Source organism: Dreissena polymorpha, unplaced genomic scaffold (genome assembly GCF_020536995.1).
Source record: "Dreissena polymorpha isolate Duluth1 unplaced genomic scaffold, UMN_Dpol_1.0 chrUn006, whole genome shotgun sequence".
NCBI lineage: Eukaryota > Metazoa > Mollusca > Bivalvia > Myida > Dreissenidae > Dreissena > Dreissena polymorpha.
In genome coordinates, this window is record NW_026273320.1 from 460,481 (window position 1) to 478,556 (window position 18,076).

The 18,076-nt window shown below is 35.2% G+C and overlaps 1 protein-coding gene across 1 annotated transcript in view; it reads right to left on the reverse strand.

The window, feature by feature from the left end:
• LOC127863381 (uncharacterized) overlaps nucleotides 1-10,915 on the reverse strand; it is a 57,609-nt gene extending 46,694 nt beyond the window's left edge. The window contains exons 1-8 of the mRNA XM_052402892.1: nucleotides 10,834-10,915; nucleotides 10,632-10,688; nucleotides 10,057-10,251; nucleotides 9,513-9,623; nucleotides 8,028-8,150; nucleotides 7,441-7,542; nucleotides 6,264-6,380; nucleotides 2,125-2,219 (exon numbers count right to left, since the gene is read on the reverse strand). Of these exons, the coding sequence (XP_052258852.1) occupies nucleotides 2,125-2,219; nucleotides 6,264-6,380; nucleotides 7,441-7,542; nucleotides 8,028-8,150; nucleotides 9,513-9,623; nucleotides 10,057-10,251; nucleotides 10,632-10,688; nucleotides 10,834-10,900 (867 nt within the window). The 5' untranslated portion in view covers nucleotides 10,901-10,915. The remainder of the gene's footprint in view (nucleotides 1-2,124; nucleotides 2,220-6,263; nucleotides 6,381-7,440; nucleotides 7,543-8,027; nucleotides 8,151-9,512; nucleotides 9,624-10,056; nucleotides 10,252-10,631; nucleotides 10,689-10,833) is intronic.
• Nucleotides 10,916-18,076: the final 7,161 nt, after the last annotated feature.

Here is an 18,076-nt window from a genome sequence, read left to right on the forward strand (position 1 = left end):
AACCGAGACCGACATGTAAACCAATCAAAATATATATGCAGCGTTAATCAATTTAACAAGCGTGTGGAATTATCAAATGCGACACCAATGTCAATTCCTCAAATATAGGATTTGATGTCCAACGCATTACAGTTTTCATAATGAAATTTTCAGCATGAAACAACATGGTTTTACTGTTTATTTTTTCGTTGTTCGCAAACGATTAATTAAACATAATTTTATTGCTGAAGCGAGAAAGTACATCGATTCATCAAATTACAGAGTCGATGTTTAAGTGTTAACTGTTGTATATATTTAACATTCTTTATGAGATATTTTGGTTTCAAATTTGACCATCATTCGCGTACAAAAAAAAGTTCCGTTTGAAGTGGGTACAGATTGTTGCTGGGTTAGATGTTAAGAACATTGCATTTGAACGAGATTTTTGTCCGTCGCTAACAAAGCACTTACCGGGAAATTAAAGCAGAAACAACTTTTTCGCAATTAAGAGGATGGAATAAATATATGCAAAACATTTGCGGTGCGATACGTCATAACCAGGTGGTCCAACTTCGAAAGAAGTATGTAATCGCACCGTTTATGAGTGTTATCATATTTGCAATTCCTTCAGCAAGTTTCAAAAGGGCGTGCTGATGTTATTTTTACTAAGTTATCTCGATGACGAACAGTGAACACGTTTTCGACATTTGAGCTCAGACACGTTCTCAATAGACTCGAATAATTTGTTTTCTATCGGTTTAAATCTTGAAGGAAAGTAATAATTTAGTTTAAAAAATGACTTGTGCTTAATATTATGCAACTTCGAATAAATGTAGCGCCTTCAGCGCTTTGATTCAATGAAACGTCAAAGGCGTCCTAAATATGAATAACAAAACAATGCCCCAAATAACCGAAATATAAAACGCTATGAATTCTACATGATCCGTTTGTCGGATAATATATATGTGTAATATAAAACTTAATGCGGATGTATTACCGACATTAACAGTAACAAACTGTTGCAGATTTAATATAAAGCATGCAAACAGCTCGTCATTGCTGTCTCAAATAGAGCGACCTAATACATATTAATTATCATATCATTGTTCCGTACACTAATATACCCCTCAAATCGGGAATCGTTAATTTGCTATTCAGTACCTGATTTTCGCAATGTAAATTTTGTTATAATGGATAATGAACATCCTTCGCCCTCTTATGGTAACATATGGTTTCTCTTTGATCACCCAGTGCTGCGTGCCCACTTTTTTTTATCAGAGGTCGCGTATCGTGTGATAAATGTAAACGAACGCGCGAGTTTATCGTATCTAATTAAACATTAGGTAGCAGGTTGTGCATTTAATCATTTATCGGAAGCGCTGAGAATTCATATTGTATATATCACGTTTACACGCTGGCGTTTGTTGTGGTTTGTTTGCGGAATTTCGCATTGAATAATCCTCATATAGAAAATAACACCATTGATGTACAATATTAAGCAACCATAAAACGAAAATCTACACGCCAGCTGCCAGTCGTGCACTTTAGGAGTCATGGAAATACATATTGTCGAGAACAAGTGACATCCATGTAAACACGGGCAAATAGTGTCATCTGCAGAAGGTTTTACGCCAACTCGAAATGTGAAACTGAATGGTAAACGTTCGCAGCTGTCACCAATGAACATTCGTCAAAACTAAACAAACATCTTTCCAATCCACTAACTTAACGGTACCAACTGTTATTGATGATGTATAATATGTTTGCATTACGGTGAAATCCAACTACATGAATGCTTAACAAATATTATGCACGCTTGTATTTTCTAGAAAGACAACTAATGAAAAATACGTTTTTTAATGCATATTTTTTAGCATAGAGGATCCAGCGATTCAGTACTGTGTCTGGTCATCAAGATATTCAGTTAAAAAAGGTTTTTGTCAAAACATTGTTGAAGAGGCCGATCTTGGCGGACCTTGTTCATGTCAAACAAACATCTATCTGCAACATCCGATTGCCTTATCGTGAGATATATTCTTCTGTATACAATAAAAATAGTTCCGTTTACATGGAAACATGTTACCGTATACAAGGAAACAAATTGTATTAATACGAAGACGTACATACAAATATCGCTCGAATTACCTTTAAACCGCCAGTGCCGTCCGGGTCGATGTCATACTGGCCGTCAGCCGCTTTGGGGGAGGCATTCTTTATTTCGTCGCAGTTTCGCGGTAAGGCTACCGAGGACACAATTTAAAAAAGGAGTAAGGTTTTTGAAAACATTACTGAACAAAACAGTTTTTGAAGACACAAAGTTAAAAATCAACAGCATTTATGTGGACGACTGACCAAAAATTACAGTAAGTCGTTAAAATAAGTACAATCATGTATGGTGTAGAAAACTTAAAAAGCTGTAAGACCTGTAAAGACTTCATCGGGAAAAAAGTAATGTGTTCATATGCAATACTGTTACGACAAGGCAGGTTGGCACTGATATAATAAACGTACAACAGTTATACGACTTTGAGAGACGAGCCCTAAAAACGATAATTCATCGGAAACCCGATTTAGCGTTGGAAGACTTATTGTAAAATAATTTGAATAAACGATCAGGGTTTGGAATACTTAACAAAGCAATGAAATAAAGGACTTGACAGTTAAGAACTATCATCCGTTGTCGGAGTAGAAAACCCCAAAAGAGATAAGGCGTTAGAGCTAACATAATCAACAGCAATGCTTTGGGTGATACAAACAGAACAAAAACACTACCGCTTGTCAATTAGCTCTACGAATACCATCGACGCCTTATTTATTAATGTTTATCAAGTTGCAATAACAATTTTATACGAGTATAAATCCGGAGTTAAAGAGGTGGTATAATTTAAGCTGTTTGCAATGTGGGATAACATACTAGCATATTGAACATGCGTAACACACAATCACACGGAATACTTGATACATGTTTTAATATTGTAAAAATAACGATAAAGCTGAACATAATATGTAACATGAAAAGAGCAGCGAAAACTGCTTTTAAAAGTTTTACACATTATTTGTCTTTGTTCGTAATTCTTTGTCTACACGTGTATAAGCTACCTAAAAAATTTGCACCAGACCTTCACCCTTATTCAAGTGACATAGTAGAAACTCCGTTTTATTGATTAGTAACAATTACATTGACCTTAACTCGCCTTTGCCAAAAATGGCATTTCCAGTTAAGTCTGCATGAAAGCTACTTTTATACATAATTTCAGAAAAACCCATTCAAGTTATTGAGAAGAAACGGTTTTTTAGTATCGTGACCTTGATCTTGACTCAAACTGGCCCCAAATGCAATCACAAAATATCGGTAGGCTGCATACAATCTCTCCATACAACCTCAAGTCATTGAGTGGAAACCGTATTTATATTTTACCTTTACATGTCTGACTTCAAATACAATCCCAATCAAGAGATCCATGCTAGCCACCTTTTTCGTAAGTTTCTTTAAGATTTGTAAATGAAAACTAAAAAACTTTTGACCGGAAACCACAAATTAGACGTGCCCGGAACACATGCGTCCGCGCACCCGTCCACCAGCCCCAATATAAAAGTCAGATATGCAACTTCATTGAAAAACTTTTTAATATAAACTTAAACACATCGAAGTGACGTTGGGAGACTTGATAAATTAAAACGTACGCGTCTTGGAGGTAAAGCGTTAAAAAACAGTTAAGTTTTTTATGTCGGAAGAAAACAGCACGGCTATGAATTACATTAACGGTGGTTAAATATGTGTTCATCGTTAATTTACTTGTCAATACCTAATTTTATCCATTTAAAGTAGAAAGTAAGTTAGTTGGGTTAACTCTTGTCTTACATACCTAACATACGAACGGGGATTTGCATAACTTTGAAACGGGATCGAGTAAGTTTCGTTTCCGTTTGAATTAATCGGTTTATATTTAATAGTAGATAAACTTTACACTCTATGATCATATTTTGTAGCACTTTTAATCCCTTGTGGGCGTGTCCGTCCGTGTAAAGCATATTTGTATCATTTTTTAAAGGATTCTAGTGTCACTTGTTTCAAAAAGATCAAATATCAATGTTGTGCCGAACGTAATTTAATTTGTTCTCATAGTGTGATTGTCCTATCCCCATAATTTGATTTGTTCTCATAGTGTGATTGTCCTATCCCCATAATTTGATTTGTTCTCATAGTGTGATTGTCCTATCCCCATAATTTGATTTGTTCTCATAGTGTGATTGTTCTATCCCCATAATTTGATTTGTTCTCATAGTGTGATTGTCCTATCCCCATAATTTGATTTGTTCTCATAGTGTGATTGTCCTATCCCCATAATTTGATTTGTTCTCATAGTGTGATTGTCCTATCCCCATAATTTGATTTGTTCTCATAGTGTGATTGTCCTATCCCAATAATTTGATTTGTTCTCATAGTGTGATTGTCCTATCCCCATAATTTGATTTGTTCTCATAGTGTGATTGTCCTATCCCCATAATTTGATTTGTTCTCATAGTGTGATTGTCCTATCCCCATAATTTGATTTGTTCTCATAGTGTGATTGTCCTATCCCCATAGGACAACAATTGGATTGTCAGAAAAAAGACGACATTCATTATAATCTCGTATATCTATCATATAAGTGAACAGCTGGATTTGACAAAATTTGATGTAATGCTTTAGATATACAAGTAAATACTGAATGTCGTCGATTTTTTTCTGAGAATCCAATCGTTAAGAAGAGCTGTTTATATTGTCCTTCAATAAAACTGACAATATTCTTTGAAACAGACTCGTTTAATAAACAATGTTAGACTTCAGGTGCAACATCAGGCATGATACATTTCCATCAGCAAGATCGCATTAATATATAACAAATGTCAAATTGCCCAAACAATCGTACACATCACACAATCACACGAACACTCTTAACGAATGCATTTAACTGGGCTTTAGGTGTGGGGACAGTCTTTGCAAAACATTTAAAGTTAACGGTTTTGTAGATTTCTAAGCTAAGAGTTATTCATAGAACATTAGCGTGAAAATAAAACTCATATACCGTACCATTATGGAGCCGCGTCATGCGAAAATGGATCTTATTCCATATTCGGCTTGCGTAACTCCAGACAAGCCTGCGTATTTTCGCAGACTGGTCAGGAGCTACCCTGCCCGGAAACGAAACGTTTCGTGACTTTAAAGCGAACATGGCAGCAGTGTTGTTTTTCACCATTTTGGGAATGGGGCCGCGTCCCTTTGGATTGGGAAAAATTGCGGCGTTTTGACTAAAATTGGGAAATAGTATGGATGTTTTTTGTTGTTGCTAAAAATGCTTCAAAATTGAGAATGCATGTGTATTCAGTATTATATTAACTAAGACAAGGTTGAACTTATATGGATTCGAGATGAACAAAGTATTGAGTTATAAAAAAATATTATTCTGTGTGTGTGTGTGGTGGTGGTGGGGGGGGGGAGCCTTTCATTTGGAATGTTGAGCTTTCATTTGGGAAAATATATACTATTTTTCCATTGGGATTGGGGCCGATTACCGGACCTGATTTTAAATAAAAACAACAATGGATAGCTCCTGACAAGACAGCGCGAATACATAAGACTCATTTTCACATGATGTGGCTCGCATAATCATATTATTCTTAATCAGTTGTGAGATTATGCCTTAAATGATACGTTTTCAATAAAACAAACAATGTATTTATATATGTCTCACCATGACTTACGGAAAACATGCTTTCGGAATTGCAAATCTCAAAGCCAAATAAATATGATCGCGCTCTGTGAAAAGGGGGTTTAATGCATGTGTGTAAAGTGTCGCCCCATAATAGCCCGTGGAGTCCGCACAGGCTAATGAGGGACAACACTTTCCGCCTAAACTTAGTCGTTCTAAGTAGAGACTTTCTTGAAACAAAAAGTATTATAAGAGCGGAAAATGTCGTCCCTGATTAGCCTGTATGGACTGCACAGGCTAATCTAGGACGACACTTTACGCACATGCATTAAACCCATCTTCACAGAGCACGGCCCATAAAGATTCACATAAGGCGAGCTATTTTCTTTAATTCTGAAATTAATATATGTTTTTGTAATGAACATAAAGAATACCTTTGTGAATAGCATATACAAATTACAAACATTACAAACAAACAGTTTCTAAAAAAAAATAAACAATAAAAACCTAATGCCTGCACGTACATCTTATTGATTGCCTTCTTAAATGCCAATATGGCGACTTCAAGTCTAGATTACCCGTATCACGTACCCTGGCATTGCTGTCCGTCCCCGGTGTATCCTTTCTTGCACGTGCACGTGTACGATCCCACTGTGTTGTTGCAGAAGGCATTCACGTGACACGGATTCTTCATGCACTCGTTTTGATCTAGATGGGAATGCAATTTTATTTTTATGTATATCGTCTAACATAATTTATTAAAGGGGCCTTTTTCACGTTTTGTTAAATTTACAAAATCAAAAAAAAACACGTTTCAGATTCGCACATTTTTGTTGTAGTTATGATATGTGTGTGGAAATAGTAATACTGAACATTTACCATGCTCTAAAATATCCCTTATAAGCATCTTTTGACGATTTAAAAACTTAAAAATTATAAAGCGTTGCAACGCGAAACGATTGAAAAATTTGGAGAGTTCTGTTTTTGTCGTTATATTTCGTCGTGCTACGAAGATTGATTATATAAAGTGTAAAATTCATCAATGACTCTATGAGCACGGATGGCCGAGTGGTGTGAGCGATAGACTTTTACATTAGAGGTTAGTCGTTCGAGCCCAGGTGACGGTTACTTTTTCCTTTTTTTAATTTTAGTCGTATTTTTTTTGCTGGAGCTTTTTAGATCAAATGTTTACATTTATCAATATAAAGCATTTAATGACAAACTTAAACACATGCAAAAATCTTTGAAAAGGCCCATTTAAGGCAGTTACTATGCATGTTCATTAAAATATGATTGTGCCATAGATTTAGGTGACGTACATCGTCAACAATGCTAACGTTTAAATTTGATTTAACGCGATTAAAGTAATTAAAATCACAAACTAGTAGTTAATTAAAGAATGGTCTCTAAGTAACGGTTCTGGTTATGAATGCAAAAACGGCGGCTATATTTATGTAGCTCGTAAGCACCGGCCAGTTCTCTGTCAGCGGAATACAGACCGATCTCTGTCATGCCTAAACTGTACAGGCAAGTACTTAATCATGTACTTTGTAATATTAAATTAACGCTTATCCAGTAACATTTTCAATTTCATAGTTCGTTCTAAGGCCCATATCAACAAAATAGAGTTATATAACATAGTTCCAGCGAACTTCAATATCTTAAAATATAGTTTAATATATAGGGCAATATAGTTCCAGCGAAGTTAACCACATAAAAACAGCACTTAAAACTCACGTAGAGAACAGGTTACGGGGTCGGAACTTACCTACGCAATTATTATCGCCCCTTTCGTATCCGAGAGCGCATACACACACTTCTTGTACACATTTCTCGTTGGCACCGCAATCGTAATCCATGTCACATTTATCTGCAACAAAATTGGCAACGCCTATAGATCAAACAATATGTCCCTACCGTGCGATGATAGCCGTTTCATCGTTTCATTTTACGAGTGTACTTCTTCCTAATAACAAATAAGCCGTAAACAATCAGACGCACTCTATTAATGTATGCACGTTTATATAACATTTTGAGTTATGCGTTCATATATTATACGATATTTTGGACCATTAAATGTACGCACAGATATTGACAATATAAGAACCTTAAACAGTATTTGAATTGTATTACAAGTATGGTTGTGTAAACAAGGTTATTGTATTAAGTTTAATATTAGCATTTTCTTACATTCATAATTTAAACATTGAAACAACAAAGTGTTACATACGTGAAAACTGAGCCACATGTGGCTTTCTAAACTGAATTTGAAAGTCATTTCTTTCCTACTGTAAAAGGTTTGCAAATGTATCCACTTGCACATTATAAAACGACGTCATGACTATTTACACGTACGTGTACAATTAAATCCGTTCCCCACGTAGCCCTCATGCATTTTGCACGTGCATCGAAAGCCCCCCTCCATGTTTTCGCATACAGCGTGGGGACTGCACGGCTGGGCAACGCATTCGTTCACGTCTAAAATTGGGAAACAGTATCAATCAGAACCATCGAATTGAGCTTTCAATGCGTCCATTATGAACTATCAACATTTTTCAAGTGCCCATTATTAACGAACATTATTACATTTACATAGCGTCAATTATTTACTTTCTCATTAACATGTTCCTAGTGCCCATTCAGTTACCATCACATTAACATATGTTTGTCTATTTACTAGTATTTAGAAAACATTACATTCCAATTTTACTTGTATAAATCAGCACCATTGACATTCCCCTTTGGTAACTTCAAAAACGGTTGCATTGATATTTTCATAATTATCATTAACAAACTTTTTTATTAAATAACAATTTCAATGACTGGTTATCATTTATTGACGTTTCGGTTATCATTTTTTGACATTTTTCAAGTGTCCAATCACTGAATCAGTAACCAGTTTATCTCATTAAATTTTTTGTGAAGGTCGTTGTCTTCATTCATAATGAATAAAAAATAAAAACACTCTAATCTTTCCGGCATACAGAGCTCCAAAGCTTCGCATGAGCACAGATAAAGACGATTGTTATCATAAAACGTAACTCCCATCTACACAAAGCGACAAAGAGAACCATTTTATTTACGGACCTATCTTCCTAACTACGGTCGCCATGAAAACCCACGCGTAACCTTGTCAATTTCTTGAAAACAACAACATCAGTGAAAATGAAGATGGCTTTCTTTGGGAATTTATTATTTTGTGCAAATATTAATAAACAACAATTATATGCCCACTATCCTACTATGATTCTCCAGACATTTCGTTCGAAAATATGCCCTCTAAACGTAAGTGTGTGGAGTGCGCCGCAATCAGTTTCTTAAATCAGATATTTCCTTAGCAACCGCACTCATACAGCAGGCATAGCAGTCTCCTCCACTTGACAGTTACAACCGGCGCCCCCCTGGAGCATGTGTATCTTAATTCATCTACGACCTAAGTGAGCGTTTGTCGCTACCTTGTTTTGAGGAATCGGCATTTGTGAACATTGTTATAGGTCACTGCCTTTGCAAAGATCGCAATGAATTTCGATATTTATTAGCATTTCACCGTAACGATAATGGTATACTAGAATGATTGAACTCGTGTACTCTTACAATTAAAAACACCTCAGTTAAGTATGGTTTCAGGCTAGATTCTGCGAAATTATGGTAAGAAAGAATTTTGAAAAAATCTGTACACGTCGTTTGTATAAGATGCTTTATAAAAAAATAAAACAAAATAACAAAAACTAATATACATAAAAATATGAGACACATTCAAATGGAATCTCATGGTCTAGGTTCTTCACGTTTTAGGGGTTTCCTTAACATTTTAAAACTTTGAAATTTGAATGCACTCACCGATACATTCTTTCCACCCGTCGCCTTGGTAACCGGTATTGCACATGCACTCAGCCATTTCCGTGCAGGTGGCCAATGGGTTGCACTCGGAAGAAAACTTGCATTTCGAGGCTGCAGCAGACGACATTGGTAAAATTGAACATCAAAGCGAAAAGCACTGCAGTTTATTTCTATGAGTGTAACATTGTTGTAATTATGCATCGTTTCGAAAGATAGAATTTCGGTAATATTGTATCATTTATTGTGTTAACAATAACAGCAAAAAAGAAACTTGACTCTTTAGAATTGTTGCCTTTTAAAAATTTCATTTCAACAAAATATACGTAGAAATCTAATAAATTTTGACAAAGCGAAATTATATTGTCAAGGGCATTGCAAGGGCTTATCTGGAACGGCAGTTTACAATCATGAATTAAAAAACGGTTTTCAAGATCGCGGCTTGAATACATTCCATCAATAAACTCGATGCCTCGCAATGTTCCCAGCATTTGTGATTTTATTCAAAATCGTACAATTCGGGGGATCAAATACATTCACAACTTACGTCCACACCCGGTGTGACCGTCCCCCTTAAGCCCATCTCCCGACATGCCTGGGGGACACTCGCATACCCATTGGTTTGTTTCGTTATTAATGTCCCGACAGGTGGCTTCCGGATGGCATGACAAGTCCTTGTGGTAGTAGCATCCGTTGATGTTCACTTCCGCAGTTTGAGCGGATATTAAAGTCGCTTGCAAAACTTGGTTAAAGTTAACCAAATAAATCAAATTTAGTGAGTAAAAGTGTGCATGTTCTGTACTAATAGTTATTGATAATTATTTTCCACTTTAATTAAGATCGAACTGTATCGCATGCAATTAAAATAATGAAAATATGCCAAGCGTGATTGTAAAAATCATTATTATAAATTTATGCGTAACTATATTGTTATATTTCTTTCATATTTACAGAGATTTTTATTTTTGATGATACAAAACTTATGCTTCTTTCAGTTTAAATGACCTTTTAAAAATGTGATACATTGTTCCTTTTCTTGATTAACACACGCATGTAATTGAATTTTAAGTAGAATAAAATATGACCATTATTGCACAATATCGATAAAAAGATAATACGTACGTATGCCTTTTATGCAATAGAGTAGAAAAAGATGCATCATTTTACTCCATGCCATTTCTGAAAAATATAATATATAATTGAACCATTCATTATAACCTTATAAACAACAACAACTGTTTGCAAATGCGTTACTGTTAGCCTAATGCAAAAAGTTGCTTTATTAAAGACCTTTCTTCAAAGGAAAAAAACTGAGTTCAATTACCTCTGCTGGAGTGTTCGTCCAGAGAAACGTTTGCTGTGTGAGTGTAACAGCGTATACGTGTAGTCATATACGGGTGTATCTATGTCCCAGGCCCGTATCCTGGCTGGTGTGGTTAACAGATGGTGACTCTAGTTTGGACTACAGCCCGTGCTTGTAACTAAGGCTCGGTGTGGGAAAATGTAGCTTAATGCTTGTGTGTAAAGTTTTTGCTCCAGATTAGCCTGTGCAGTCCGACTATGCTTACCAGGGACGACACTTTCCGCTTTTATTGAATTTTTCGATTAAATAAGGACTCTTCTCAACGAAAGTCCAGTATAAGTGGAAACTATTGTCCCTGATTAGCCTGTTTGCACCTGAGGCAGCAATGTTTGTGTGAATCATACATGATTGCTATCAAGACAAAATAAAATATTGACGAAACAGAAATTTCTGATTGGAAAGAAACCAACTGCTAATAAAAACCTATGTTTTTTGTTTAAAGCCATTTGATAAGAGAGACACGCCTGAGCAGAACAACGTACATCTAAGTAGTTGTCTATGAAGAGATCCAGAGAACGCTGCTCAATATCGTATGGAACCCTGGCAATCTATTGCAAATTACATATCATGTCATTCTGAACGACGATGAAGTGGACAAAAATGAAGTGATTAATAGAAAAAACTACCCTTGGGCAAACGAAGCCCTTGTGTTATTATACAGATACGCCCGAGGAAATATGCTTATCCCATTAATGATGGGATGGGTATTTCATGGAATCTCATCGGATTAAATTTCCATTCACGCTTATAACGCATCTGTCGCCTTATTTATATTGTTGATTCTCGGAAACAACACAATGGGTACACCATTGATAAATAAATGGAAAACACTCGAAACAAATATCGTGCGTTTAAACATTAACACTAAATCCATAACCGTTCTTTTGAATTGCTGCTGAGAAGCTGTCCAACGTGTATTGTAGTTTACAGTAGTGGTGTAATTTATATTGTCTTCCTTTTTAAGCACGTAACAGAAAATTAATTCATAATAGTTTATAATAATCAATTTATACAAAATTTGTACTTTTATTTATATAGATCTAATATCCGTTGTTGTTTAACGGTGAGCACATGTTGCCAATTCATAATTCAATTAAAAAAACACCAATGGCGTCGCGGTGATTTACAGTAATTGAGAAGGTTGAAAACGCTTGATTTATTGTCTGAAACGTATTAGCTGTCAATTGAACAGTATTGTCACGACGGAGTGTTATTTGTATTGATATGTTGCAACAATATTCATTTAAGTGATAGTATGGGCATCTAACAGTTTATAGGTGTCTATCGCAACCGTTGTTTATTTTTGGTGTTTTCGCTTCATATACACTTAGATTTGTTAATGCAGCACCAACATACTAAAACAATATCACAGAAAGAGAAAAATAATGCATTTGAAAATCAAACGTACTTTTGACAACTGATCATGCATGTACGATGTGAACCTAAATTTCGTTTAAGTGCAGATTCGTTCACACGACACAAAGACACAATTTTGTTTTACAAATCATTTCGGCTTAGAGGACTGGTGAGTCACGTAAGATATCGAATATAAAATATATTTTTATAAACAACTGGTAGCAAGATGAGTTGCAGATAATTGCTCAGTAACCTCATTTTAACTAACTCTTTTGACTTGTTAATTCTTTTCAGCTCAATTTAACAGTGAAAAATGCCCATAATATCACTTAAAGTAATATAAAACATCTTAAACATCTGAAATGATTATATATATATATATATTAGGACTAAGGTAGTGTTTACTGCAGGATTTGCGTGCTAATAATTTTGTGTTCATATTTACTTTCCTAATTGTCTATTTGTTCATCATAGAAAGTGCATTTGCCAAATTGTTCTTGTATTAGTATATACCGGTACACGGTATTTATGTATTCGCCAATTCAATGACCATACACCCCGAAATCCGAATACATCATAAACAAAAAGAAAAAATATAACCTTTTATATATAACCTGTCATAAAAATGTATAACTTGATTTGGTCTAGGCAACTTTATCTTTGTTAGTTTTATACAAGACATGTTTGCCTGCTCGTATGCATCGAGTGATTTTAATGTGCGAAAGATCGTTTTACAAACTCAATACGCTATCGATATACTAGCAATGTAACAATCCGTAAAATACGTTAAATTATCAAGGAACGCACGAATACCAAAAAAATAAACTACATAAACTACATAAATACTACTAAATTCCACGTTGACATTATACATTTAAACCACAGATATATAATTAACCGTTTATTGATATACATTGTATAACATATTAAATAATCGAATGTTGACGGCTATTCATGTTTATACAGGTTATTACAAATACACTTTTGGTGGTATTTGCAGTCAGCAGGCCCGTAGCCAGGGTTTTGAAAAGGGGGGTGCGAATGTTTGCCATAGACAATTGTTATTGAGCAACGAAGTGGCGAAGGGGTATGTGCGGGAGGGTTTGTCGAAACGTAAACTCCTGCATTCTGGTCAATTTTTTAACTGTAATTAGAGAGTTATAGAGCATTTTGTATGAAATTTCACTTTCATTGACCATACTCAGTGACTGATCGACATGAATATGATACAACAAACGTGTATTCCCCACCACGTTTTTCAATAACCACCTTTTTCGATCAGTCACGGAAATACATAATTTTTACGGTGTTTAACCAGACACTAGTATGCGCGCACACGCTTTGTTTACATAATGCAACAAAAAATTATAGAATGTGAAATCAACAATGAGAACGGTATAAAATATCATTATTTCTTGGAATCTTGGTAAAATTGATGTGTTTTACCATTCTGACATTCTACCATTCATAAAGTTAGCAAAATAAATGGAGATATTTTACTTTTTTTCAAAACAATTATTTGTCTGCTACTATTGATAGTACCAGAGGCCTAGCATTGCTCGGAACGTGCTAATAGTGTATTGTACAACGAACAATACTTGGTCTTCTCTAATGTGCATCAATACTAAAATGAAATCAAAATAGTATAACTGGAAACTTTATTTTTTTTTAAACTACTTTTAACAAATAAGTTTTTTTCTAAACAAATTTCAGAAACATACGAACACTTTAGGCTTCATTAAGACCCTATAATCACAAACTACTGGCCCTATGGTCTCAAAGTCTTAAACGATGTAAACCATTAAGGACGTTGAAGAAAAAAGATGTACTTATTTGCCCATTATATGCTCAAGATCCGTCACAGTTGCTAAAAATTAAACGTTAACGTCCGTCTGATCATATCTTATATAGTTTTAAATTCATTATAACAACTGTTTAAGAGTAGGACATTTATAGTGTGAAGTTTGACATAATTAAGACATTGTGGAAAGTTTTGTATGTGGAGCAGAACAGATGCCATTAAGTGTTTGTAAACTAGAAAAAAAGCTTCCATGCTTTGTAACAATGATTTGTTTTCTTGTTATTCAAACAAAATGGTTTTACGGGGATATAACAAAAAGACAACGCAGTCCGTCGAAAATGCTGTGCACAATGTGTTATTGTTATAAATCGTCGTAATTAATGCACATTTATTAACCAGTGACTTATTAGTCTTCGACAATTGTCGAAGGATGTCCTTTGATTTCAGTAATTTTCGGAAGCTAAAATAACATTCCGTTAATAATCATCTAAAATATATTTTCTTTTTTATAAGATTATTTATTTATTCAAGTTAATCAAATTGTTTTTCAAGCCATTTAGATAATTGTCGACAACGGTTATTGGACTGGAATTTCAGCCCACAAAAAGCAGGCTTCAACATTTTGTTATGATATCTATTACGGATATAGCTTTAACAGACATTAATAACGATTACAAAAGTTACAAAACGTCAATCATTTAGTATCAAATACCTATAAATAAGTATTGATTGTATACGGATTAGAGTTCCAGGTTAATAATTTTGGATTATACAGAAAACAAATATATATTTGTAACAAAGATTCCAATTCCATTTTGCGGGGACCGGCTTCTTAGATCGTCTCAAATTTTGCTGTCACAACTTCCAATGATTTCAAAAATTCTACGGTTAAAACTTGTAAATAAAAATCACACACTATCTTGGAAATGACTTAATTGAAAAATTAATTATATGGAGACCTGTCGGTTGCATATTGAATACAACATGAATTTTACGCTTAAATACGAAGACTCACTGGGTTCCTGGAAAAAAATAATTTCCGTTTTTGCCTCCAATAAAGTTGGGTGCAACTTTGAGTACAATTTTTTACTCGTCCAAAAAGATTGGGTGCGAACGCACCCCCCCCCCCCCTGGCTACGGGTATGCAGTCAATAGGTAATCAAGAAAGTTCTCATTACATAAAATTATGTACACGTGTATCCATAATATTCAACATTCGAACGGTGATATTCAATTTTCATACCACGAATACTAATATACTATATATGATAACTGTTAATACTATTTTGTGTTTCGAAACCCCCCCCCCCCCCACACACTCACACCCCCACCCCTTACACAAAATAATTCTGACGAAATTGCAGTGGACGAAACCACTATAGACGGGATCAGGCTTTTTCGGCACCAAGCTCTTTCGGCCTAGTCCGAAAATTCAGGTCGATTCGGCACCAAGCTTATTCGGCCCCATATGACCAAGGTTATTCGGTCCTATATTTTATTACACCTTTTTTTTTTAACTTAATTGATTAATTGAAATAAACGTTTTGTTCTTCTGTACTGTTCTTTAAATTTAATTGATAACAGAGGGTATAGAATGGCGGTCCATTTGTTGAAAATGTTTTCCGATTGTAATTGATTTAAGGTGTTCAAGGGGCCTTTTCACAGATTTTGGAAAGTATTGAAGGTTGTCATTAAATGCTTTATATTGATAAATGTAAACATTGGATCTATAAAGCTCCAGTAAAAAAAAATCAAGAATACAATTTTAAAAAAGTACAAAAAGTAACCCTCAACAGCACAGGGCTCGAACCACTGACCCCTGAAGTCCTGGAGTAAAAGTCTATTACTTAGACCACTCGGCCATCCGTTCTCATACATGTAGGGTGTATTTTATACTTTATATAAGCAATCCTCGTTGTTTCACAAAATATAACGACAACAACAGAACTCTCCAAATTATTTAATAGTTTCGCGTATTCATTCTGAAAGTAATAAATGATATTTCAAAAGTAATAGAACATATATTAATTTAATTATAATTATAAGTGGTGTGGATATTGCTATTTTTCATCAGCAATAGAAAGTTTAAGAGGTGCATTAAATCAATTCTATAACAAAGCCCTTAAAAGCGGAATACATTACAATTTTTAAATACTGTGGTAGTTTTCTTTTCCATTGATTGAATTTTTGTTTCGTTTATATTGAATGGCGATATAAATAAATTTTTCCATATGTCACATCAATCACAAGTGACAGCAGTCTGGAAGGTCTCTCCTAAGATAACGCGAATGATGAACAGCTGCTGGAACTGCGATGGAGCTGTAACATAAGAAAAAACAAATATGATAATAACAATCCCCGTTTGATAATGGATAGCTAAGGAGAATTTATGTCATCGTCAAACATATTTGCACATGTAAATGGGTCATTTTAAGGCTAAATTTGTTTGCATAAAAATAGGAGCAGCTTCATCTGCATGGTTATGATTTAAATGTTTACAAAGTTGTTCAATTGTCATTCCTGATGAGTGGGTGCCATCCATGAACCAGGTGTCGACATTGTCTAGGAGGCGAAGACCATCCTCTGAAGCAAATATTAGAATGCGAGCTGCAGACTCGTTGTAAAAGATAAGGGTCATTCGATACTCGTCGGGCAACGCAATTAGGATGTGTGACGCACTCTTGGGCTCTGATGGGGTGTCCTGTCGCTTTCTCTTCCTAGCCGTCCTCTTGATGATTTCAACCGTTCCAGTAGCCACCCTAACCTGAAATGCCAGTACGAAACAATTCGATAGTGCACTATATTTGAACAAACATTGAAAATGATTTGATTAATTATGAATTGATTGAAATATCAAGCGTGAGACACATACTGTCATCAGTTATCTCATAGCTGTATAAAGAGACCATTTAAAAAGAGGCTTAGTGAGGCCAATGTCTTCGATTTGACGTACCATTGTGTCATCAATTACTACGTGGATTAAATACTGGCTTAGGTACAATGCTGTTGTTATCAATCCTATATTTTATTTAATATAATTGTTATTATTATTATTATTACTATTATTATTATTATTATTCTATAACAATACAAAAGGAGCCCATACACCAAGACGTTCTTAGACAGTTCGACCACGTTCTGAAGAAAATGCAGAACGGGATGTGAACTTGCTTGAACGTATAGTTTTGGTCAAACAAAATCTACAATATGATTGAATGACGTTCATACAAAGTTTTCGCTACGTGCAGCTCGTTCCTATCCCGTCCTATCCCGTTGCCAGTCCGTCTGTATCCAGTTTAAATCGGGTCAATTTTCCCATTGTCCCTGTTTGTATACCGTTTCCAGTCAGACCGAGCCCGTCCTCAGCTAGTTCGATCACGTTCGTACACAGTTCTTTTTTATTCGTTGTGCAGTGGCAACTCGTTCTAAGGCAGTTCTCACTCCGTCCTACAACGTTCTTGGTACGTTTAGGACGTAGTTGCAGCCACGTTCTGCACGGCGAATATAACATTGACTACGTTCCTGCCAGTTCTCATTTATGTTTCACGCTTTGAGCCGACCAGACGTACATTTGTAATGCCTCCAAGAAATAATTCCGCCATATTAGCAGTGCGACTAAAGGCTGTCGCAATTTAAAAAAAACACAAATCAATATCTCAACTGAAAAACGTCAAGAAAATGCAGAAGGTATTGAAATTCCGGAATCTGCCAAAACTACAAATAAAAAGGAGCACGCTGTGTCTCCAGTAGATTCAGATGATTTATCTGCGTCCAGGTAGTCAAATATCGGACGAAGATGAAGCATCTAGCCAGGAACTAAAAAAGAAGAAAGCCAAAACCCACACAAATCTCACAATGGAACAGCAGAAAGTCATTGTTAACTGGCTAAAATCTAAAGAACTCCTTTATAACAAGAAGCTTGATAGCTACAAAGACACCAAAAAAAAGTCTTCCTTTGGGAAAAGCAAGCAGAAGTCATGGGTGTGAACGGTGATGAATTAAAGATCTGGTACAACAGTCTTAGAACCCGCTATACCAAGCTAAAGA